Genomic DNA, 25,280 nt, shown 5'->3' on the forward strand with positions numbered 1-25,280 from the left:
CATCACTGTATCACCAATGAATCAGAGAAAACAAACGAAATTAGGACTTCTCACTTTTTAAAGCAGAAGAGAATGATAAGAACGTTCTCCTTATTCTGATCTACAATGAAACCACTACAACCAGCCAGAACCGGGCTGTCAGGACTGTTAAGTTCATCGTATGGATATTTTTGACCCCCACTAATGTGCAGTAAGAAGCAGAGATACATTTAAAACGTCCTCACAAAGAAAATAGGGAAGTTCTTATAGGCTGCAATTATATAGAAAGGATGTTAATATTTTCTTGATGCTTTTTAAAAACGCACAAACATCCAGTTTGCAGGAAAAAATACAAAGCACACTGTAGTTTTGTTTAGTTTGCTAATGAGTTATTCAATGTGGTTAGTTGGCTCCATCGACCTAAACGGTCAATACTGATCTGTACAAGCCCTTTAATTTCTACTAGTTTGTTTATGAAAATAGTAAATTAAGCTCCTAAAAGCGCCTCACATTGAGACAAACCGCTCTGTAACAATGCTTTAAACATTTCAGTCGGAGTCAGATATGTATTTAAATGACTCCTGCTCTATTCACCCATCTGCCTATTAGTACCACTGGTTTAGAATTTCACATCTAATACTGCTGATGTCAGTCTGGGCAAAATGACTTATAAATGAGACAACAGTTCCTGATGAAACATCTAGAAAGGTTTTAGCTTTGAACAGATAGCTAACTATCCTGGCAGCCTTCAGGAAAGATCTACTCTTCTCATAATGAACAATTCAAAAAGGAGACTTAAAATTTCAAATTCATAATAACACTTATTTGGAACAATGACATCAAACTGCAGGAAGTGTTCAAACTTTCTGCCCTGGCCATAAAACAGTCTGATGCGTTTATTGAGGCGCTTTAAAGATGCTTGCAGGTGAATTTTGGTTCCGGTAAAACTGAGGTAAACCAGCTACTCCTCCCTGCGATCCATTTAGCAAATGTAGCTAGATAAAATGTCAGTCTTGCTTCTTGGAAAGAAAGAAAACAAACGTGTTTTTTTCCCCCTAAAATGTCACCACTTCCTTTTCAAAGTCTCAGACTTCTTTTTTGCTTCCTGCATATGAAAATACCAGGACAGGAACTTCACAGATAAATTAACTTTTTCATTTTTCCAGAGTGAAACCTATTTTGGCCTTCATCTGTTTTATTTACTCAAAAACAAATGATGCAAATATGACTTAAACATGGATGTTATTACAGCAGGCTAAAGAGCAGGATTCGTTTATTTATCCCATCTCCATGTCTACACACACACACTAAAGTGGTTTATCTCAAAGAAAAACGTAACATATCCCCTCTGATTATCTCTTCAGTTGTTGAGAAGTGCTTACATCTCTGATTAACACTGAAAGTTTTTTTTTCTTTATCTGCACTTGTGTTTTTTTTTTCTTTCTCTTAGCTTTCTTCAAATAAGAGTGAGATATATGAGCTGTAAAGATTTATGTACACAACTTTTTTTAAAGCTGAGAAGCATCATCCTGCTCACCCCATCGGCTGATGTGTCACATGCGATCAGCTTGTGCTTCAGTCACAGTAAGAGACCCCCCCAAAGGACAAACACTGATGCCATCAGCACCAGGTCTGCCGGGTTTTCTGCTGCTTAGGCCGAATCTTACCGCACTAAAAGCATTTGGCCGCACTACTTGCGCGTTCTGTATATGAAGGACATATTTTTGCTAACCACTATAAGAGTCTGGTCAGGTAAAGATATATGAAATAGAGTCCATCCCATAAATAGATATACCAAGCTGGACAACACATGCTTAAGGATGACCCCGTATTGTTGCAGGAAGTAAAAGTGTGTCAGCTAAAAAGAGACAAAGATCTTTGGCTCGAGCCATGCTAAAAACAAAAACAAACGAAATAAACCTACCAAACACTGACGCCCACATGAAACCACCCTCTCCGTTTCCCTGAGCTGCTGCAGCCCACTGATTAACTGGACACGTGCCTCCTTCCTCCCACTCCCAACAGTGAAGCCTCAGCTGGGACCAGCCAAGGAGGAGGGCTGCCTGCCTACGCTGAAGCCCAAAGCACAGTACGATGCAACTGTAAATAAGGCAAATACTGGAACAGAACTCGATCAAGGAGAGGTGAGACGCCATCGCCTCCTGTGCGGCCTTTAAAACGGCAGGGTGGGGAACACAGTGATGCAGACGAGTGCTGCTCCTGCTGGCCACCAGGAGCATCGGTACGTCAGGCTGGACAAGCGTACTGTCAGCGGGAACACAGGGAGGACGAGAAGCGACGTGAATCTATAGTGCAATGGTTACGACATAAGACTATGTTTATATTCATGTTCTCTCTTCTTTAGAACTACCCCCCCTCCCCCAAACACCTTTACTGACAGTACTAAAGTGCTGATAGAGGCCCTCGAGGGGCCCGCTGACGTCAACAACACAAACGTTCTTACAGAGAAACTTTGACGGACTTTTACACAAGTGTTTGTAAACAGAACGTCTCAGGAACAAATGCATGTCTATGGTACATGTGCAACAGCAGTTCTCATATTCCTACAGTATGAACTTTATATATAGATTTTTTATTTTTTTTTTAGTTGCATTCAGTTTTAGAAAAATGTTTATGAAAAAAAAAGGTCTGGCTGCCAAGCAAGCATGTGCTTTTTTTTTTTTTTTTTTTTTAAAAAGATGTTTTTTCCTAAATTTTCTCTATGATTTTTAAAGTACTTTCAGCTGAATAAGATGTATAACTGATTTACTTATGAGCGCATATCCCTAACCTCTCTTACTGTTCAGTTTATATACCGTCCCGTCCTGCGGAGGTGACTCGATTTATTCCCCCTTTTTGTTATCTCTGTAACTCTAAATGAGGTGCCCTGCGTGGCCTTGGTGAGGCCAGACTCATGCGCCAGGGTCTCACTCAGTAAAAGCTCAAGCAAACAGAGGATCAGGCAAATGTGGGGCGCTGCAGCTGCAGGCCGGGTGCAGCCCTACCGGGCGGGGCCATTGCACCCGTTAGGAGCGATAGTCCTTTTTACTGTACGGCTTGTTCCCCAGGATGCTGTCCACCTCGTGGGTGATCGATGATGACAGCTTTGGTAGGACCTGTAAAGAGAAATGATGAACATGATGTTGGATTCAAAAACTACTATTACATTAACAGATCTAGATTTTATTTTAAAAACCAAGATTCGTCAATCAGATTTGTCGCAGTTTTCTGACTCGTTTTTGCTGGTTTAACCAATTCCTCTCTAATATGTTTTAAAGGTTGGAGGATTTCTAGACACCTCTAACTGGGACAAAGAGTACCCAGAACACAATGGAGGCCACATATAGCTTGACCCATGACCTCCAGGCTAAGCCCTCCTGAAAGTATCTGGCAACATTGCACTGTTACAAAATGAAACAGTCTTATCCGTGTTTTGGAATCCGATAGCAGACCACTACAGACCAGCAGAATGAGAAGTCATGCAGTTATTTGTAAAATGGAGGCCACATTCACCCCTCTAGATTAAATCGTAAAAAAGAACCAAAAATATGTTTAGTAAGTATCATATGGGTTTTGTTGCCTTACAAAAACATTTAGCTTAGTTCTTTAGGTGAGCTCAGACAGCCATAAAGCAGCGCCCCGGAGCACATGACTTATTCAATGACAGATCCGCCCCTTAAAGGGTGAACAGTACAGAGTTGCTTTACACTTCCATTAGCAATAAAAGGGTTAAGCATTATGATAGCTGCAGCCTTCCTGTTATCTGCTCTCTCACAGCCTGTAATGATGCTTTGGTCATGAATGAGTTTGGTGCAGCGTTCGTGTGTCGATTAAGGAGCAACTGTAATATTAGCCTATCTGATGATTGATGAAATTTTAACTGACTGATAAGAAAACTATTGAGAAAAAAGTAACTGTAGGACTATGTTGTAAAGGGCAGACTGGGGTAAAAGGCCTTAAGCAAACATATCAACAGAACGATTGACATTAGGAGGACCACTTATTTAGATTGTCCACCCAGGAAAAGAGCATCCTCCACTATACCTTTAAGCTACATGACTTTTAACTTGTCATCAAAAACCTTCGAATTTCTACAAGTAGAACTGTTTTCTTTGTTTAAAATCTCCATGAAGGAAATTTTCTAAGATGTTTAATTTATCCTCTCCTGACCTCAAGTCCTAGTAAAAACAAGTTATAAAATTTTTGTGTCACCTTGTTAAATAGCAGATTTCATTCTGTCTTAAAACACAAGACTTGGTAACAATACATTTAGACCCCAGAAAAGATTTGATTCGTAAGAAACAGGTGTCTGAGTGGCATTGCTGTATTGTGACGTCAACAGCAGGGGGCCAGCAGACATGTTGTGGAAAGTCTTGTTTTGTTCTTAACAGCTTTTTGCATGATGCGAGTACAATTCTATACAAGTTGTTCCTTTTAGAAATACCAAAGCTTCTAACTTTCTGTCTGCAGCAACAAACTAACAGCTGATAAGTGTTGCTTGCATTCCCTATGCCTCTTATTTATGCTGCAAACATCAGAAAGGTTCAAGGCTTTTTTTTTTTTCTTTGGTTAGTGTTAATGGCCAATCCAGCTGAAGATCTCCTGATTAACATCAGATCTCTTACCTTCCCTTTGGTCATCACTAGTTAGCCTTTGAGTACAAAACGCTTTAAGTAACTTAATTATTCCTAAACACAAGTTCAGATTAACATCACTCGGCTTTATCATTGTACCATTTTTCATGAATACACCGTTTGAATTTAAAACTATAAAGATGGAACATTGTTGTTTATCAACTATCCAGATTTTTTGGCATTCAGATTAAATATGCGTTAGAAGTTTTGCTGTTATTGCAGCTGTAACGACTGTCGGTAGAAATCCAACCTTTGATTAAGAATCACAGGAGTCATGTTTCTTGGCTCTCAATGATTCATTTAAGATAAATATTCTTCAAATCTCCAGAGGTTCGGCAGAACATATAACATTATGGATTATATTATAAAAAGGAATAATGTGATGAGGATATTGACTTTCACTCTTCTCAGGCTTCTTGATCTCTCCACATACCTATGAGCATAAAGATACTGTTCATAAAGCTCTACAGTATATCAGACGGAGCCATAAGAAAGTCAAACAATCTGGCCAGAATGTTATTGGAAAGTAACGGCTGTAATCAACCAGTCCTGTTTAAAAAATGCAAATTTAAACGAGTAAAGAGAATGTTTTTAATATTTTGGGTTTTACTACTACAATAAAAGACTTTTAGCCTTTTTTAATATCTTTCCTAGGGGTACCAATAAGTCTGAAGAAGCTGCAAACCCCTTGTTATTTCCACCCATGTTGTTGTGATGCTAAGAAGTCTGTCAAATTTAAAGATCTAAATGTATCAATTATTCAGTGGGTACATTTTTTTATTATGCATTCAAATTAATTCATCAAGATTTTTTAATCCATTCCACATGTACCCAATACTATTAACATTATAAATAAAAAATACAGATTTTAGGTGGAAAGTATGTTTCTCTGCACTTTTCAAAGTAAAACTCATTTCCATATGTGCCTGTGTTGTAATTCATGGTGTGTGATAAAAAGGTCTGGCAAAAGGAAAAATACAAATGCCTCAGGAAATGTAAGAGTAACATTTTAAAGCCCAAATATCAAATGCACAGAGGGCAGGTTTAGAGCGCGCACAAGCAGACATGGGAGGGAAGTCAAAGCATCAAAAATCGAGGAGACAGGGGATGGGCTTTACTGCAGGCCAAGCATAATACGAAGTAGGGACGTAAAAACCAACCAGTATGCTAACCCCATTAAAAAACAAGTCTTATCAGCCGAGCAGGAAGTGGTCGAGAGCGCATCTCCAATCCCCTCGGCTACTGATACGCGGTTGACCTTATTAACATGGTACAGTAAAACCTGCTCAAAGGCCGAACTCTACTCAGGAGTGGAAGAACTGAGAAATCAGAGCCTGATGAGATGGGTTTCGCTTTAAGAAAAAAAAAATGCTTAATGTGCTCTGCAGGAACAGAAAAGAAACGTTTTGCGGCCTCACCTGGATCGCTCCTATGTTCTCCATCAGCTGGTCCGTGTTTGATGCCCCTAAAAGGACAGAGCTCACCCCCTCGTTTCGTAGGCACCACGCTGCAGAAGACCAGTAAACATTGATGACATCACCAAACACACACATCGGGCCACATCCATGACACACACACAAAAGCATGCTGCTCAAAATAACACTTTTTCCATATTGAAACCAAGTAAACTATAACAGTATAACTGGATACACATATTAGCTACTGTACACTACACATTAGTGTTACACAACAAATAACCTTGGATGCATTTTGTTTGATTATGAATAAAAGAGCATCTCATACCTTGTTGCTTGGTATCCTGTACTCATTCAAAGTGATTAGGATAAAACAAGTAGAAAATTACACAGGAGTTGCTCTGCAACACTAACATCCTAGATCACTGAATAATTGAAATCAACTTTAATCACAGGGTTTTGAACTGGATTAAAAAAAGGGTTTATGGAATCCTGATATGCTGTGGAGGTAATTCCTGCTATGCTGTGGAGGTAATTCCTGCTATGCTGTGGAGGAAGAGCGCATGACCAATATCCGAGCTGTCACAGCTGTGAGTCCCGATCCTGCTGACCTTTGCCGAACGTCTCTCCCCTCTCTTGTAACCCACTTTGCTGTCTACGTACTTTCAAAAATAACAAAATAAAGTCCACCAGAGCCTAAAAATAATCTTAAAAAAAAAAAAAAAAGATTCAAGCTGCCATCCTCAAACAATGGTACCACCTTGGGTGTCACATCTGCACCAGGATATTAACCTAGAGAAACTCCCTACATATATTAGTTTTATGAGGTTTCCACAGCTTCACATTCAGTTTCAGTATTGATCCAGGGCACAACATGTTGTTCTCAGGATCCCTAAACTAAACCATGGAAAATATGGAGCCCACTGTGCTTTTAAGGGAACCCCTTCACATATTTTTAAAACTTTTCTTCATTTGCTGTTGCAGAGTAGTGTGAATTAAGCCATGTTTACTACATTAAAATTTGTGTTTTCCTGCTCAGGGTGCATCTTTGAATTAATATTTATGGTCGTTCTTAGCTTGATTTGTGGGCATTTAAAGTTGGATTCTGTAAACAAAAGGCTAATTATTGTGATGAATGCATTTCACAATAGATATATCAGGCATTTGAATAGATCCTCCTCTTTTGTGTCTACTTTGATCCAGGACAATTTGGATGTGGATTGCTGCTCTAAATTATCATCCTGAAGAAGCACAGATACACGATCTAGGACCAAATCTGCAAACCTCTCAGAGTACAGAAATTGGTGCAGTTTTTCTTTTTTAAATTCTCATCAGTGAACTGTGCTGAGGATAAGCAGGAAATCTGACATTCTGCGATCGCTCTGAAAAAAAAAAAAAAAAAAATACAACGGACACAAAAATAACATATCCCTGCTCGGTGTGCGATTATAATTGGAGGCTGTATTACGCAATACAACTGAATGCTTTTGCAATTCAGGAAGCTATAGTTGTAAGCAGATTAAAGAACAAAGGGAGTTAAAATGTTGCTATAAAAATAGTAGGATTATGACTCAATGCAATTCTACCAAACTGAGATTACTACCCAGTAAAGAGAACACTTGAAGCTTTTTCATCTGGATTTGACACAAACACATGATGCCTAATGGCCTGAAAAACTCCACCAACATCTATTAACTTCGCTCACTTGTCATATTCAATGGCTGATTCCTGGATTTAACACCTGCTTCAAATGCACAGCCCCAAGCTAAAGGCAGGGTATTTTCTTTCTGCCACAACATTTGAGTCTAAAGGACGACAGAGTTCATATAAATCTGCTGTGCAGCCTTTAGAAGCTCTGAGAGGAGTTATGGAAATTGGCTGTTCACTAATGGGCTGTGAAACTTAATTTATGTCTGTGTTTTACAGTTAGGGTGAAGAATCTGCAGCAATCCAATCTGAGATTGCAGGCAGTCTGTGATTTACGCAGCTCATTTCTAAAGTCTGATGGTTTAACAGGACTCTGCACCTTGGAGGTTTGTCACTTTGCTGCCAGTAGTAAATAGATTTCCGTCACTTGCTGGATTGGTAGATCCTATTTTGATGCAGAGACTCATAGCTGTTAAATGCATGAGGCAACCTCAGTTTACATTTTTGCATGCAACGTGTTAACATTCAGCATGTTTCTGTCCTAATTATGGGAATGAGTTGGATCCATGTTTGTATTTGATACCGTGTTTATGTCTCATTCATATAAGAAGGTGCTCTGTGAGTCAGACAGACACGTGACAACACAACATGTGAAACCAGACAGCTGCGAGAGCGCCACTGACCCCGGGCCCGTCCGAGGCAGAGGGACGGACAGACAGACAGAAAGAGAGAGAGCGGCAGAGTGTATCTGCGTACCGATGGCGAGTTGGGGCAGTGTGCAGCCCAGCCGCTCCGCGATTGCCTGCAGCTCTTTCAACTTCGCCTGCTGACGCCGGCCCTCCTCGCTCAAGATCTTGTCCTTCAACCACTGGTAGCCCTGTTGAAAACATAGCACACCTGCTCAAAAACACAGCCCCGCTCACACCGTTGTGTCACCAGGGCCTGTTTTTAAACATGTGACTCTGTCTTCGGCTGTCAAAACCTCAGCTGGGGTGAACACAGCTGTTCCTTCTCACACAGCACGTTTTTATCTTTATTTAAGAGATGGGAATCCTGATCGGGCTGGGTCGCTTTACTGAAAATATAAGATAGCTGTGCCCAGCTGAGGGAAAAACATCTCAGTCAAAGAATCTATTGGTTACGCAGCTAAAGTGCCAAAAGCACACAACATCTACAGGCAACACTGAGCCAAACACGAAGCAAGAACTGAACAACACCAACAGAAGGGATCTGTTTCATGAACCACTTAGTGATAAACAATCCACAGACATAAAACATGCCACTTCACCACAATGGGACACAACAGCGTGAAGGGTAAGGAGGGTTTTTATGTTTCATGAGTTTCTGGCTGTTCCCTGATATAAATCTCCTTTTTAAAAACTATTTCACATAAACCTTAATACCCTCACACTGATAAGAAAACCTGTTTATAAATCACCTTGAATTATTTTTGAGGGTCCGATTAGAACTATTTTTCATTGTGCACACATACATGCATGTGTATATTATATAGTCTGTGCATTAAAATGTGTTGGGCCAGAGCCCGATGGCAGATAAACAACATCGAAGAGGTGGACGATGTCAACACGGCACTGACAACACACACACAGCTGCACAATATGCAGAGGTACCGAACCTGAAAGAGACAGAAGCATAATAAAACAAACAAGCTGCAACCAGTGGGGGAGGGGGAACACAGAGGAGTGAGAGTGACAAAGATGAACGGAGCGGTTGCCGATCAGCGGCATGGTGCTGGGTCTACCTTCAGAGACGCCCGAGAGTAGGGAGGCACCCTGCCGTCGTATTTCCCTGAGATGATCCCGCAAGCCAGCGGAGACCATGTCATGGCCCCAACACCTACAAACAGAAGAGTTTGTCATCATCATCAGAAAGAGTTGCTGACTATAAGGTCCAACATTATGCAAAATTCATACTATAAACATTTTGTAACATTCATATGTCCTGAAGCCTGCGCATGAGATTCACAAATGAGAAAAAAAAAAACCCTTTGACCTCTACCATTTCTCCACCTTTTAATGTGTGCTCAAAATGCTCTGTTTAAAAACTATGCCCTTTATGATGTCATAAGGCGAAATGAGCTGTCCAGAGCTGTCTATAGCATTCCATAAGTCAAGCTCCGGCTATATCTTGGGTATTGTTTGGTGCTCCTAGGCAATCTTTAAGAACTCTGACTGTTTGTCATGGTTGCGGTTTGTGGACTGTTAGCACATTTTTGTAATACTCCCTTAAAAAAGAGAGACAACAAAAGACCTTAGGACTGACGAACGTACTGAAATGTAAATTCTGTGTTGCAATAAAAACATTTTGATTAATCAAAGAAGCCAAAGTTTATTTGCAGAACATAACTCCATTTAAATTAAATATAGGCTAGCTAATGGTGTTGATCATGTGGCTTATTTCCTTTCTGACATAAACATCTCAGGTTTTCAAATTACAAAGAATTGAACTGCAGTATGTTGAAGATAGGCTCTGTGTAGGCACCTTGATGCTCTATATCTCTCCAGTTCTTTTTCCTGAAAGGAGATCACTCAGGACAGACTCTTTAAGTAACACTTCATAACTTATATGTATTAAATCTGCCACATCATCTTATTTTACATCAGACTCGTTAGCAGATGAGTAGATATTATGACTCCAGCCTTATCAAAATATTACACTTCATTCTTAGCTGAAGGACACCACTCTCATTACATTTCCAAATCTTTGTCACGTACAGAATGAAGATTATAACTGTATATCCAAACAGAGGAACAGTCTTAATTAGATTAAAACATCAGTTCTGACACGCAACAGGAAGCCAATACCAAGGTGTAATAAACGCACACATCATCAATCATAATTATCCTAACAAGTATTAACTATTTAGGAATATAGCCACTGTTGAATCTTTTTAATTTAGGCAAAAATTTGCCTGTAAAAAACAGCCCTTTTGGCTCATCCCTAGCTGAGCTAAAGGTCAATGTAAATGTTAATTAAATGCTTAACATTTCCACTTTTTAAAGGCATCAACATTTAAAATAAAAAAAAAAAAAACATTTTTAATGAAGTAGAAGCGAGGGAGACATTTAAAATGTATTTTATGTGTGATTTAATGTTTTTCAAATCTATGTTGGAAAATTAAAATTGCTATAAAAACCATTCTATGATTCCAAAATAGAATGGTTATCAAACGTATTAATACTACATCGAGATACATAATCCGTATGCTATTGATCCCAAAGACAAGTGCTGCTTGCATATTTTTGCTATTGTTAATTTCAGGTCTGTTAACCATTTTACACATTTATTTAAGTAGAATCAGTGGTTCCGTTGAGAGAGCATGCTCCATGGTCCGTCGGAGGAATCAAGAGTTTCTTAATTTTTCTTTTTTTTTAGGCTTTAATTATTTGTCATTTTTAATCCCAGAGGTATTGAAAATGATATCAAGACATTGATTATTTTCCTGGATTAATGATATAGAGTTTGAAATTGTAACATTGTGACCACCCAACTAAAACGGTCAACATTATAATACATCAATTGACTTTAGTGTTATAATTAAAGCCGTTGAATCTAAGATTCTATTTAAAACTAACATTAATTCCAATGTTATGTTTATAATGCAAATTTTAAATAGGAGGTAAGGAATATTCCAGCTACAGCTCATGCATCCCAGTTACCATTTAAAGACATTTATTCTTCTTCTAGATCCATGCTCACCTATCTTATGGAAAAGCTCAGGAAGCTGCACCTCCACCTTCTCCCTCTGGAACATGTGATACTCTGCCTGCTCACATATAGGAGGAATCTGGTTGAACTGCCTTGCCACGGAGTACGCCTCCTAAAGAAGCACGTCAAATAAACCAAATTAGGCATCAGCAGAAAGAGGAGGAAAATCAATCCAATCTTTAATTTTCATTTCTAACATTCTCATTTTGGTGTTCTCACCATTATTTCCATCGGGCTCCAGCGGGATGTTCCCCAGTACATGGCCATACCCTGGTTTATTACATGCGTCATAGCTCGTACAGTTTCTGCAGAAACGCATAGGAAAAAACCCTGAGCTCTCCTGTTGTGTTTTCTGCAGCACACTGCTCCACCATAAATCTGCTCTAATTTTACAAAGAAAAATACATTTGTTATCCAAATATCACAGGCAATTATGTTAATAAGAACCCAGAGAATCCTGATGACCGTGACATCTGCTCTCAACAAGGCAAGACTTGAATGATACTCATGCTAATATTTACAAGGATCTGCTTTAAATTTGAAGCATGCAACATGAAACAGGAGCCAAGTGAGATGAATAAGAGATGACAGCCATATGTGCGGCAGTTCAGATTTTTAATCGCACACAAAGTGGGTTGACACACAGGATGGCAGCTTATGTATCTTAAGCAGAGGGGGTTAAAAATACGTCATGGATGATTACTTTCCTTCCCTCTAATAGACATGTTGAATATTAAAGAGATTCATCTCAAAGCATTGTAGCTTCACATTAGTATATCTTATTTAAAGAAGGGATTTCGATTTGGAGACAAATCTGGCACGTGCCAAATGAAGTCTCCCTTTCGCCTGGCTTTAATTTCCGTCTTTTCATTGGCTGGAGTGACAGTTTGTTTTGTGTGTGAGGCAGCGGAGCAAAACATGAAACGGGTTAGATAACGATCGGGCTTCCCAGACAAGAGCAGAAGCACAGGAGTGTAATAAAATAAGATTGCATCAACCCCTCAGTAATCCTGCAACCATCTATTAACTTTACGGATGCCCTGCTTCTGGAAAAAAATCGCTCCTTCTTATCATTCTGTGGATTCTTGGCTTAAGAGGTATTTTTTCTGAGGTGAAAGAGGAGCAGTTAAATATCTTTTTGACTCTGTTTACCCCCTCAGTTAGGAACAAAATGAATGGTTTAACCACTAAGTTTGGTTAAATGGTGGTAACAGATAAAAAATAGCATTTTTCAGAAATGTGAGATAATTTTTAATGAACGAGTCCAGTGAAGCGACAAACTAAAGGCAGAAACGTGACCTTAGGCTCAACTTTAACCCTGAGTGGAAGTTCTACCGCTGCAACAGATGGACACTGAGCGTCCAGCTGAGCCCACACACAGTTAGAAATGCTGCCATTTAAAGGTCTCCAGCATCAGCATCTATCATCATTCCCACTGTGGAGGTGGAAGCACCCGGACCACAGGAGGCGTATAAAAATAGACGTTTCAGTTACAGAAGGATAGTACATCCAAGTCTTCGCATTGCAGTAGTCATAGAGACGAATAGGAGGTTTTTTTCATAGAAACATTTCTAAACAAAAGGAAAACAAAAACAAGGTGGAAATATCCAGTGGGACAAACAGAATTACCTTCCATTGGTGTGTTCGGGTCGGGTCTATTGGCGAAGACTACATCCACGTAGTCTAACTGCAGTCTTTCTAAAGAAGCTTTTAAACCTGAAAAGAAACTCCACAGTAAGTGAACATGTTTCCACACCTATAACATCCAACCTCATTAGCAAAAATACTGAGGATATTAACCTGCAGTTAATAAGTGGGAAGTTTTCACTTAATCCAGTAACATCCTGCAACAATACTTACCTTCTATAATGTGTTTTCGAGATAAACCTCTTTCAGTCTCTGCTCTGTAAAACAGGAAGCAGACTATGAGTTATTAAAAGTAATTAAGCTGCTTTCTTCCAACTAGCCATTTTCAGATTGAACCAGGTCTAAGTTATGGCTTTAAGCCCCACCCCTCCCTCGATAGACCTGTCAGGATAACAAATGCTGTCCCAGAATATTTGCTATACACAATAATATTGTCATTCTGTTTCAATCCAAAGTGTTGCCACACTGCAGCTGTTGTGTTAACCAGCATTTCTGAGGCTCGCTACTCCTCAATCTTGAAGGTCTCTTGCTACACTTAATACACTAAGGAAACGATAAGGGAAGGGGTGAGTGGAGACTGATGTACCAGAGCAAAACCTATTTTTTTTCTACCTTTTGGTAGAAAGAGAGGTAGACACAAGGAAAACTAAAAATATTAAATAAAAGTATTCAGCAAAATTTAAGTGGATCATTTATTTCATTTGTTTTTTAATACAATGACATTTAAATATTTTTCTTAGTATGCCTAGTGCAGAGAGAACATCATCTGATCATCCGTGAAACATGAGATGTTTTCAGCTTCACTTAGAAGAACCTGACAACAGTTGACATATGATCCCATTACCGGCGGGGGCATCGGCATCAGATGGGGCAGGAGAAATTACACAAGGGGATAGTTTTTCATTTGGCATCAGGATAAAAACTTACTTGCCGCCCCAGAAAATCTTTGTGGTTATCACCAGACTGGAGCGTCTAAAACAGAAGATGACAGCACATCTGTTAAAACAGCTGCCACATGAACCCGCTGAGTCACTGAAAACCTCAAACTAATGCAGAGGAGACAAGTGATTTCTGCATCTTGCACAAGAGTCTGGTCTTGTTTTCCAGCACATACTATAACGGGTAACTTACACACATCTGTAGGGGAATAATGAATTAAAACTTTACTATTTAATGTGCGATACTGACGTGTTCTGGTGCAAGTTTAGACTTTGATCTGAAATCAACTACAAAAGCTAATCACAGATAAACAAGAAGTTCATCCATTATTCAGCCTCGTTGAGAAGGAACACTGGAGTAAAGGCCTCCTTTAGTTTAGTGTTTGGTGGACTGGGACCTTACTGTTCTGCTTCACAACACATATTACAAAGCCTACTATCAGGTTAGAGATGAGGGTTGATAAAAGATACATCAGGCGAGCTCTGTTGCTGCAACGGAAATTTAAAAGCATCAGGCTGGATTACAGAGAGCCCATACCTCCATCCTTTCTTCTTTATGATGTTCCCGAGCACCACCTCTGCCCTGCAAAGCAAACAAAACGAAGCAGAGATTAAATTAAGATAGCGCTGAGAAGATGTGAGGGTTAAGGTTGGATTTCTGGATTAAATTGAAGCACTGAGTGCACACCCCACACTCTAAGGAGCACCTGTTAAGGATCTGATGGTGTGAATCAGCGGGCCGGTCAGAGTCAGCGGGTCCTGAGACACCGCTATGTGTCTCATTAAAAGCTGAAGGGGTGCTAATGAGCGACATTACTATCAACATGGGGCTCATTAGGACTGGCCAGAAAGCTGTTTGTGTCTCTGTGGTTCTCTTGCTCTGACAAACAATGAGATGACACCAGGTTGCTCAATGAAAGTCTTTCAGACACTGAGGCCATGAACAGAGAGGAAGGAGTTTTGTCTTTTTGTTTTTATTTTAGTGTCAGGAACCAGTATCTGTAGAGCTAAACACCAGGCTGCAAGCTGGAATCAAAGACTTTGAGCGAAAGGATACTCTGAGAATCAGACGAGGACAGTTCAAGACAAAACTTTAGACGTCTTTCAATCATAAAAGTAAAATAGGGATATATTTGCATCACTTCTTTGGTAGGATAATGGAGTGATGGTGGAAGGACTGACAGTGGTCAGATCAGAGGGCCCGGTGTCGCCTGTGTACGGCAACGTGAAGGTTTCCGTGAATGGGTGAAAAACTGAACGTAATGTAAAGAGCTTTGGAGTCCCCTAACTAAAAAAAGGCACTCTGTAAATACAGACCCTTGACTGTTTTTTATAAATGATGACCCAAATGTTTAAAAATCCTTTTGTAAAAAAAACAGCAAAAAACAAAACAAACAAGAGAAAAAGATGGGAAATCCTAAATATGTTGTTGCTCACTTTTAGTTCAAATGTAAATCCTCTTGTTGGGCAGACACAAAAATATATGTTTGAATTAATCTATGTAGCATTTGGGATTTCATTTCAGAAACATCCTAGCTGGAGCTAAATAATTTATTAGAATGAGAACAATGATGAGGAATGCAGGGAGCAATGAGGAGCAATATCTTAGGACAATCCTTAAGATACGACTAATTACTACAGTAGATAATTGACCTTCTACTTATTAATCTATGAATATTTTGTAAGTAGAGAAAAAGTTACATTAGATCCCCAAGAAATCAGTTGGCTAGAAATCAGAGGGTTTATAGTAGATCTTAGAATCGGTGAAAGCAATATTTCAAAGCACCACTAGGTGACCCTGCCAGCAACACCCCTGGATATAAAAGTTGTTAATAAAGAAATAAGACTAAGAGTCAGCTTTTTATTGTGAACCAATTGTTTATAAACAAAAAGCAGTTTGTTTTGGACAACAGATCATAACATGCATAAAATAGGAGAAAACCGAACTGGACCTATGATTAGATGGTGGAATATCTAGAAGTGTTTCAGGCTACATTTGATCCAGGGATCATGGCGAGCTCTAAGAGGCAGACTTGGAAGCTCATTGCGAGCAGATCAATGCATCGATTGCTCTGTTTTCACACACTAGCCTGGAAGGTGAGAAGCACTGCTGTGTTCTGCAATCCAAACTCGGAGGAGATTATGGCACACATAAGAGCCTGAAGATACTCTAGGGCTGCAACCAATTTTTATTTTGCTAATCCATATCTGTTGATAATTTTTTTTAGATTAATCAATTAATAATCTGATAACAAAAGGTTCTTCAAAGACAATTTTTTAATAATAGAATTAAACCATGGGAAAATAAAACTCTTCCACTGGAGGAGTTCTGGGTAGAGCATATTGACAGACGGAAATGTTTTTCATTTTTTGCTAAATACAATCTTTGTTTTTGTTGTTTTAAAATTTTAATATAATTACTACTATAAGTGGGTTGCTTTATCAGCTAATGGCATGTTTTAGAGTCTCTACACTCCAGTTGACAATCGATGAATCAAGATTAATCCAATTAAGCGATTCAGCCCCAGATACTACAATACAAATCTCATTAATATCTTTCATCTTTGTATGGTTCATATTATTGTCCTTTAGGTTTTCCAGAGCATGTATATTTATATTTTCTCCCATTTTTACTATTTATTTTGAGAGCATTTTTCATTCTGCTAATACTGTAATACTGAGATGAATCTTTTTCTATAGTATTTGAAAATGATTTTATTTATTTGTGCTGATTCATTATTTTTGCTCTATAAAATGAACTCTGTAACTAAAGGTGTACATATAACTCTGTAACTAAAGGTGTACATATAACCCTAGCCCTGAAACTTATATTTACTCCTATTATAGATGACAAAGTTTGTCTCACATCTGTATTTAAAATTAATCATCTAGTTGATTGTTAATTGCTTGGATTAACCAAGAGTCTCTCTTTTTCCATAATTTTCTCTGCTTAGAACTCACTAAAAGACCTCTTTTCAACATCAACATAAGCATAAGGCTTAAGATGCTTTGTGAATAACTTCTTTACCCTAATGCAATTAAATTAACCCCACATTTCTTACAAATCTGCAAATCAGTTAACCAGATAAACCAGACTAAATGTGAGATTGAATGTGTAATTTAGTCTGGCCCCGATGAATGAGACATTTGAAGATTGTTGATGAGAACAACCCGTTGCTTTTCAAACCATGTCTGTGCCTATTGGTCAACGCTCTGACCAATGAGCGCCACTTACTGTAACGTATTAAGCCCGACAGAAAGCTGGTGGGCGAGTGTAAACAAACAGCCTGTCGGTAAAACGGCGAATACGTCCTTCTTAAAAATTAGTGAGCGTAGAGCCTCTTCCTGCTTACATTTCACCGAAAACCCCAATCCTAATCCTTCCAAAACTGATTCCAAAGCTGAGTCAAACGAGAACTGTTCAATAGTTGTTGCCATCTTCCTTATTGTGCCAGCGTCAAGCAGCTTTGTCGTCCAGCCCTCGTTTTGTGTCCAAAAATTCAAAACTCTGCGTTGTGATTGGCCCACCAGTTCTAGAGCCTCGGGCATTGATCGAGGCTAGGTCAACTCGCAGGCAAAAATGATTTTGGCCGCTGTGGCTAGTTTACTAGACTACAAATGTATATGACTGTGTGATGCTCTTGTTGCTGAGGGAATAAAAAAATTGTGAAGCAATCGTGCAAGAATCAGCCTAGTATGATGTCCTATGATTGACTGGACAACATTTATGAAATAAAAAGTTAATTTAAAGAGCTCTGATAGCTAATGAATCAAAACTACAAAATGATGCAAAATGTTCTCAAAAAAAAAAAAGGGAAAGATTAGTAATCAGAGCTCAGTTTTATCCAATTCAAAGAAACATCAATCAACAGATTCAAATTGGTTAACAAATTAAAAGGCTTTATGTCCCCAGGTATTAAGCACCCCTGATGCTGTTTGGTGTTTAGACAAATATTTGGCCCAGGTTTTAGTGTTTGTTGTTTTCCGTGAGTCTAGTACATCTGGAAGCTGTTTTTTGTTTTGGTAGAATTTTTTTTTCTAATATAAGGCTAAGCGGCAGAGATGTTATTAAATTAGATTAAAAAGAACCAATAGCTATCAGATATACAGCTTTCATTTAAAAAAAAAGCTCTATAAAAAAAGTCTCCCATTCCTACTCTCTGCTTTAAATATTTTATTTCCCAGTTTGGTATAGAAATCTTCCTTCTATACTATCCTGTGCTAACTTTCAGAATCATTACCTTTATTCTCCGCTGAGAGCAGTTAGCAGAGTAGTTTGATAGATGTGAAGTGTAAATCGTCACCATCCATATGCTTCCTTATGTACGAGACTGCTGATTTTACTGATATCACATGAAGGGTTTTATCCATGTGGATGTGTTTGTTCTCTAGATTTCCCAGAAGGTTGTCAATAAATAAATTATTTTTAACATAATTATGGCAAAGTAAAAAATGAGAGCATCCTGAATGGAAGTCAGTGAACCTTGTAATGAACTGAAAATAATTATTTTCTTGTTCACCTGAGTGCTTTCCTTCTACTGTTCCCCTCTTTGAGTTGTTTTCATTATTCACACAATTCCGTGTTTTTCAGTAACTTATTTAAGATCAGGGCAGTAAAATATTTAGATGTCCCCCCAAAACACTGTTTTTTTCTTGTCTAGTGGTTTGCTGGATTCTTTCAGTCAATTAAAACATGACTTTAGCCTCTGCTTTAACCTCTACTTTAGCTGCACTGCTGCCTCACATCCAGCCAGCTGAACTGACATTTTTTTTTAGCAACAATGCAGGAATATTCTTAGTGTGAGTTTACAGTAGGTTTGTGTGTGTGTGTCTCACCCACATAGCTGTAGGGCTGCCCTTGTGTAAAGTGAGTAATTTGACTGTCCAAATGTACGGTACAGTCTGCCTGGAGCGTGCTGGCTTTCCTTTTAGCCATAAATTAGGTCTATATGGTGCTGAATCGAAGCTTTGACTGACAGAAGGATCTGTGATATAATGCTGCATGTTTCGTGGATGAAAAAGATTGTATTACTTTCAGGTTTCACCGTAATTGGGCAGCCGATTTGTCGCCATTTTTTTGCACATCAGCCATTTTCTGTGCATTCAGCATGAAAGAAACCAGAATGCTGCTCTGAACATTTCTTTCAGAATTTTTAATACTGAGACCATGTGTGCGGTTGCTGATAACAGAGGCAATAATGAGGAATAAACAGCAAATGTTTAGTTGAGCATGTTTATCTCCGTCTTCTGCAAAACGGTGGTCTATATATTGATGCAGAGAAATTAGTCAAGAAATATTTACATATTAATACTGCCTTAACCCAGTTTCTCCGTCTATAACTACAGTATTTCTGATTATTATCTAAGAGAATAACCAGAAATACTGTGAGCATTTGTTTTCAAATAAAACTGAGATATATTTGGATCTGCATTTAGCTCCCCTCAGGAGGGTAAAAACTGGTGTTGGCAGCATTATGTGGGGAAGATACAGCTGTTCTCCAGAGACAGTCTAATTGGTTAGATGAGATCAGAGCATGAACTGAATCTACAGTAGTTTATAATCTGTGTCATTGTTTGAAAGTGACTGAAAGCAATCTGATTAAAATTAGTTATTTTGTAAAGTATAATGGGCGAAATTAAAATCTATATGCAAAGTTTGAAGAGGCGTACCCCAAAACAACTTTGTTTTAACTGAAGACAAAAGTTATTCTACTAATTATGCAGTAAACAGCACTGAATACTCGTGGATGATAATAATAATAATTGAGCTTTATTGATCTCACATTGGAGAAATGTACCTCTGCATTTAATGCATTCCCTTGGGGAGCAGTGGGCTGCCATCGTGGGGCTCCCGGGATGCAGTGTGGGGTTAAGGGTCTTTCTCAGAGAGCCAGAGTGGCAGTCTGTGGGAGTGGGGTTCGAACTCAGAACATCAGGATTCCAGACTCTATGCCCTAACCACTAGGGTGCTACTCCCCCCAGAATGGTTGTTTCTGTTGGTCTATTCAGAATAAATTGAGATTGACAAATTGACCCTGCCAATATTTAAAAAATGCATTAGCACTTTATTTATTTGATGTTTTGTTTTATTCTGAACCATCAATACACAGATTAAATATCAGGTTAGTCTTTGTGCACCACAGCACTGAATCCACAATAAAGCAACTGACTCAACAGCTGAACCAATCCTATGGCTGCATGAAGTACTTCACATTAGAGCTTTTTTCCACACTCGTGCAAAGTGCGCTCAGCTCCTTTGCATCATGTAAGCATCTTGGTGTTGTCAGGATTAACACCTGTGCAACAAATATTAAGCTGCTGTCTTGCTCAAACTCTCACATGTCAGATTTGTGTCTCTTTTTAACTGCAGGTTTTTTCATGGATCACAGAGAGGAAGGGATATGATAGAAAGTAAGATCAACTTAGCACTTGTTTCATAGATTACATCATGATACAACACTGACAGGTGACATGTGGCAGGCAACAGCTACAAAGGACTTATAAAAAAGATCTCTGTCTTGTTTTTCTTATTTCTTATTTAAATATTCTACTGTTGCGTCTTTGAAAACAAAAGTCATAGAGTCAAATATTCTCAGCAGATTAAAACAGAAATTTTGTAGTTAATCAGATATACGGTTCCGCAAAGGATAATCCCATAGATTATTTCAAAGCCTCCAAGTCATTGTAAAAAGCAGATTAGTCCACAATGGGGAAAAAAAAAACGCAATTATCAGACCTGATAAGCAGGAGGTTCCTTTCTGGGGTTAAAACATGAAACAGTATTAAAAGCCCTGAACATTTCACAGAGCATTGATCAATCTATCATCTGAATATGCAAACTGCATGGCAACCTAGCAAACCCAATCAACAACTGGCCATTTAAATAATGGTTTTACAGATTTAATTGTAGCAATATGTGGATGAACCATATGCTAATTCAGGGAGACTAGTTACCTATATATAAAAAAAAAAACTTGTTTAACATCCTCCCACTTCACAGTTCTGCATTCCTTTGAGTTGATTTAATACATTAAGCACAATTCATCCTAAAATCGCAGATCTCTCCACAATCAAATGATGTATGTCCAGTTCTAGAAATATCCCAGAATGAATAGGAAACTTAAAATAAATGGTTTAGTTATGCTTTTAATCCAAAGTTGGGTCTATGTTTAATGAAGACAATGATGGTCATATTCCAAGATGAGTTCAAATAATGACAGACTAAATTTTAATATATAGATCCTATGGTAATAGGCTATTATTTTTTTTCTAAAAATAGAGGTTTATTGTGCAGCTTTCAGCATTTTTACCATTCTATCACTCTACAGTTACGATTTTGATGCTTGATTGAGTCGAAATAAAACATTTTTTTAAAGCGAAAGGAACAAAAGGTTTTCTGGAATAAAGAATCTGACTAGTTCTTCAGAAGTAATTTCCAGGTGGAGGCTAGGTATCTGTCAAAGATTAAATGATTTAAGAAAAGCTCATATGGAACAATTAAATTTGGTAAAATGACACCTTACTTTTTTCTGTTCCTGTTCTTTTCCAAAAAAGGAGCATATTTATTTAAACAAAAAGCCAGGAAGTAACTGATTACTTAAAGAAGCAAGCAGAGAGGGTCTGGAGTGCCAGCTTTGACCGGTAATCAGTGCATCTTTTCTGCAGGCTGACCAGATATTTATGCACAACAGAGAACGGTACAGACTGTTCATGCAACACCAATATGGATTTTTATTAATGCTCAACAGATTAGGTGCATCATTTCTCTGCACTGGGTGGATTCCCAACCTATCATTAACCAGCAGCTTGTTAAGGTTCGTCGTCACAGCGATACAGGATACACTCACTTTCCAGCAGCGTAGACCTCCGCTGTGTCAAACAGATTGATGCCGTTTTCATAGGCCAGAGTCATCAGCTGCTCTGCCATCTGTTGAGAAAACAAGGGGTAAGAAACAGACGGGGGTGGGGGGGGCTGATGCAAAGCATTATAGCTTCTTAATTATTCATCTGCTTTCACAAAAATAAAGATAGCAACAGTATCTTTTAATAACATGCATTATTATGTTGCTGACACTTTGTAGTGATAGATCTACTGAAAAAGTAACTAAACTTGATTTGTTGAACATTCTGGGAAAGAACTTCTCTGTGAATGTTTTTAATATCAAGATTTGACTAATAGAGGATCCATCTGCTCTCACCTCATCCGTTATCTGCCCACCGAATGTCACCCATGTTCCTGCAGAGGATAACAGGGAGGCAAACACACACAAAGAAATGGGTGAGGAGAAAAGCCATATGTTCTAAAACAGCACATCACCTGCAAGAAACAGGTTCTAGCCCAAATAGGTAACACTGTGAGTACATTTTTGTTTTAAAAGCAGCAGTCAGACAAGCAGGTGTTGCTTTTCAATACATTACAATATCTGAAAATATTAAATAAAAGAGTCATCACCTGGAAATGTGTCTATTTCATGTTAAATGGTGTGTCAGCTTTGGGCACAATTTAAAACTCTCCAGGAAATTATTAGAAAAGTGAAAGATTTGCTTGGTTTAATTCATTTGGGTTATTTCGGCAAATTAGAAATGCCCACAAGAGCGCGTTCTCTACAATGCGCAGTTCTGACCCTGCACCTGTTTTGACATCAGTAATGGAAGCTTGCTAATATTAGCATTCCCAAAAGGGGGAATTCAATTCAGGAACTCACCAGCAGGCAGTTGGTTAAATGTGATTGTGTAATTTTTTTACGTATTGTAAAAGAGAGGAAATTATGGTAAATGAACCATGGCAGACTGCTAATGTCGCTAATGCTATAACCACATAAACGCACATAATCACAACCAAAAATCTTCATGTACAGTACTCTCAAAAGAGATAAAAAAAAGGGATGTAAAACGGGACATAATGAGCTCTGTTCAATTGTTTTTCTCCTACCGTTGATTAAACATTAATTTAAAGCTAATATCAGATGGATTGTTTAAGTAACATTCCAGGTTGGACTGCTTAAAGTAAATTCAGTGACTGAATAAAAAAGAAGTAGCATTAAAAAAAAGATGTATTACACTTAAAGAGATAAATTAATGTCATAAATTAATTTTACACTTTTAATTTCGAAATGTTACAGTACAGTGATTTTAGGGTTGCCAACTCCTTGAAAATAAGGCATACTTCTTAACCAGGCATCATCTTCTATCGCCATGATAATTATTTATTTTATTTTATTTTTTTTTGCATTTTCTTACTTACACTGTTAAATGCTCCTGAATAATTAATAATTAATTTTCCCTAGAAACCTTACTCTAGATTTACTTAAGCTAAAACAAACATTCTAAGAATTCATTTAAAAGGTATATGCTAATATATACTCTCAGGAAAGGGCTTAAACCTGGAAAGACTCAAAGCAAAAGAAAATTTTTTCACTTTCTGGAGTAGCAGTGACGCCTTTCTCTTTGTCAAAAGATAGACAGGGTTATTTACCATGTCCACAAATTCGGATTTTTTTCAGTGATCTCACCTAATCCAAGGCAGGAGACGCGCAGGCCAGACTTTCCAAGGTTTCTGTCAAAACAGAGAAATAAATTTACATTAATGCTGAGCTGAGGTGGCAGTGATTTGCAAAGGTCTGTCTTCCAAATGCAGCTAAGGAGTGCTGCAAATCAGTTTTTATCACAATGGCTGGTTAGTATATAGGTAAGAGAGTATGGTGAGTTAATAAATATTCCTATGAGTTTCTGCAGGGTTTTGGTTGTAATGCAGTTGGGGCTTTCAGTAGCAGAAAATGAGAAGAACAAGGTTTGTATGGATTTGGAAGGATCGTTTATCTTCTGTCGTACTGACAAATGGGTGAGGAAAAGACTACGATGTGCGAGTCGTCTTATGTGTATGCATGTGCTGTAAAATGTCAAGGAAAATCAGAGGCGGGAAACGGTTCTTAAGCAGGCCCTCCATGACATCCAGAGAAATCTCTCTCAGCACCCCAGGATACCTCAGCCTCCCTGTGACAAAAAATCCCTGCAGCGGTGTGCAACTTTGACTGCCTTCACCAGCTTGCCTCTGAAAGCCGCCATCTTTCAGCCAATCACGGCCCAGGCCAACCCAGCTGCTGACATTCACAGCTTGGATGTTTGCAAGCCTTTAAAGATTCCCACCATGTCTTCTGCTCCCTGTTAGTATGCAGAATATTAGCTAAACTATTACAAAGGAAAAGCAAAAATCCCTCTAAATAGGTTCAGCAAGATTTCCAAATGTAGATCAACATTTGATTTAAAAAGAAAAGTTCAGAGGAGTGTAAAAGTTTGCTTTTGCCAGTCAACTGTGAGTTAATAAATAAAGAAATGTGCCAGGGGGTATGATGTAACATGTGCAGGAGTGAAAGTTGACATGTGGGAGGATAACTAAAATAATCTGTAGAAGACCGGCTGTATGAAATAGAGAAGAGACAGAAGTGTGAGCATACTGTATAGATCCATGCAGATGTTTGCTGCTACTATGTGCATTTGAGAAAACTGAATAATGAACGGAACTGTGGTTTAAAAACAGCAGATTTTACATTATATACATTTTAAAACTTCGGCAGCATCACAAGGCTTGAATTCATGTTGTAATTAAACCATAGAACAATTCTTAAAAATATATATATAATTAAATTTTTCTGTTTCTTCCCAAAACAGCCATTGAAGTGCAGTTTAAACAGAGACAGCACTGTGAAAAAATTAAAGTAAACCAACCAGATTCCACAGAGGGACTAAGTTTTATTAGACCTACATGGTCATGTTTTATATGCAGAAAATTTCCCATTTTATGGACATCTTTTCATTTGGACTTTGTTCTGTAGGACATTAAAGTAGAAATGTCTCAGATACTGATTCGTATTGGTTTAGCAGCCCATTGCAAGAGTCTGGGAGAAGGTGGGGTCAGGTTGCAGGTCCCACTCAGCAAAATGAACCCTGACAGTAAAGACATCATCACTCGGAAATCTCTCAATAAGGAGGAAGACTGATGCAGCATGAGACAGTGACATTGGCGTCAATCAAAATGACAAGGATCCCTCATATTTATATTACAAAGACATACAATCACTCTAAAGAGATTATTAAACTTTGTAGATTCATCTTGAAGGTTATTTAGGAGCAATTGGGTAGAATACTATAATAATGTCCATCAAACCTAAGACTGACCGAACACAGTAAAGGCCAGAGCTGTTTGAGAAACACAGATAATTATGTTTAGCAGTGGAAAATTTCAAAGACTTCCATACCATCTTTACTTAGTTTAAGGTTTCTGTGAGTTAATA

At 38.4% G+C, this 25,280-nt stretch overlaps 1 protein-coding gene across 9 annotated transcripts in view; it reads right to left on the bottom strand.

Moving 5' to 3' along the window:
- Positions 1 to 1,033: 1,033 nt before the first annotated feature.
- The window catches only part of LOC107087536 (voltage-gated potassium channel subunit beta-2), a 95,623-nt gene continuing 71,376 nt past the window's right edge, over positions 1,034 to 25,280 (bottom strand). For all 9 annotated transcript variants that reach the window (XM_015379161.1, XM_015379158.1, XM_015379160.1 and 6 more), the window contains 13 exons: positions 23,502 to 23,545; positions 22,188 to 22,225; positions 21,837 to 21,916; positions 14,528 to 14,572; positions 13,979 to 14,023; positions 13,265 to 13,308; positions 13,034 to 13,120; positions 11,624 to 11,709; positions 11,396 to 11,516; positions 9,438 to 9,532; positions 8,432 to 8,552; positions 6,032 to 6,120; positions 1,034 to 3,095 (listed from right to left, as the gene is read on the bottom strand). In XM_015379161.1, the coding sequence (XP_015234647.1) occupies positions 3,006 to 3,095; positions 6,032 to 6,120; positions 8,432 to 8,552; positions 9,438 to 9,532; positions 11,396 to 11,516; positions 11,624 to 11,709; positions 13,034 to 13,120; positions 13,265 to 13,308; positions 13,979 to 14,023; positions 14,528 to 14,572; positions 21,837 to 21,916; positions 22,188 to 22,225; positions 23,502 to 23,545 (985 nt within the window). In that variant the 3' untranslated portion in view covers positions 1,034 to 3,005. The remainder of the gene's footprint in view (positions 3,096 to 6,031; positions 6,121 to 8,431; positions 8,553 to 9,437; positions 9,533 to 11,395; positions 11,517 to 11,623; positions 11,710 to 13,033; positions 13,121 to 13,264; positions 13,309 to 13,978; positions 14,024 to 14,527; positions 14,573 to 21,836; positions 21,917 to 22,187; positions 22,226 to 23,501; positions 23,546 to 25,280) is intronic.

The sequence above is a fragment of the Cyprinodon variegatus genome, unplaced genomic scaffold (genome assembly GCF_000732505.1).
Source record: "Cyprinodon variegatus isolate N-32 unplaced genomic scaffold, C_variegatus-1.0 Scaffold186, whole genome shotgun sequence".
Lineage (NCBI taxonomy): Eukaryota > Metazoa > Chordata > Actinopteri > Cyprinodontiformes > Cyprinodontidae > Cyprinodon > Cyprinodon variegatus.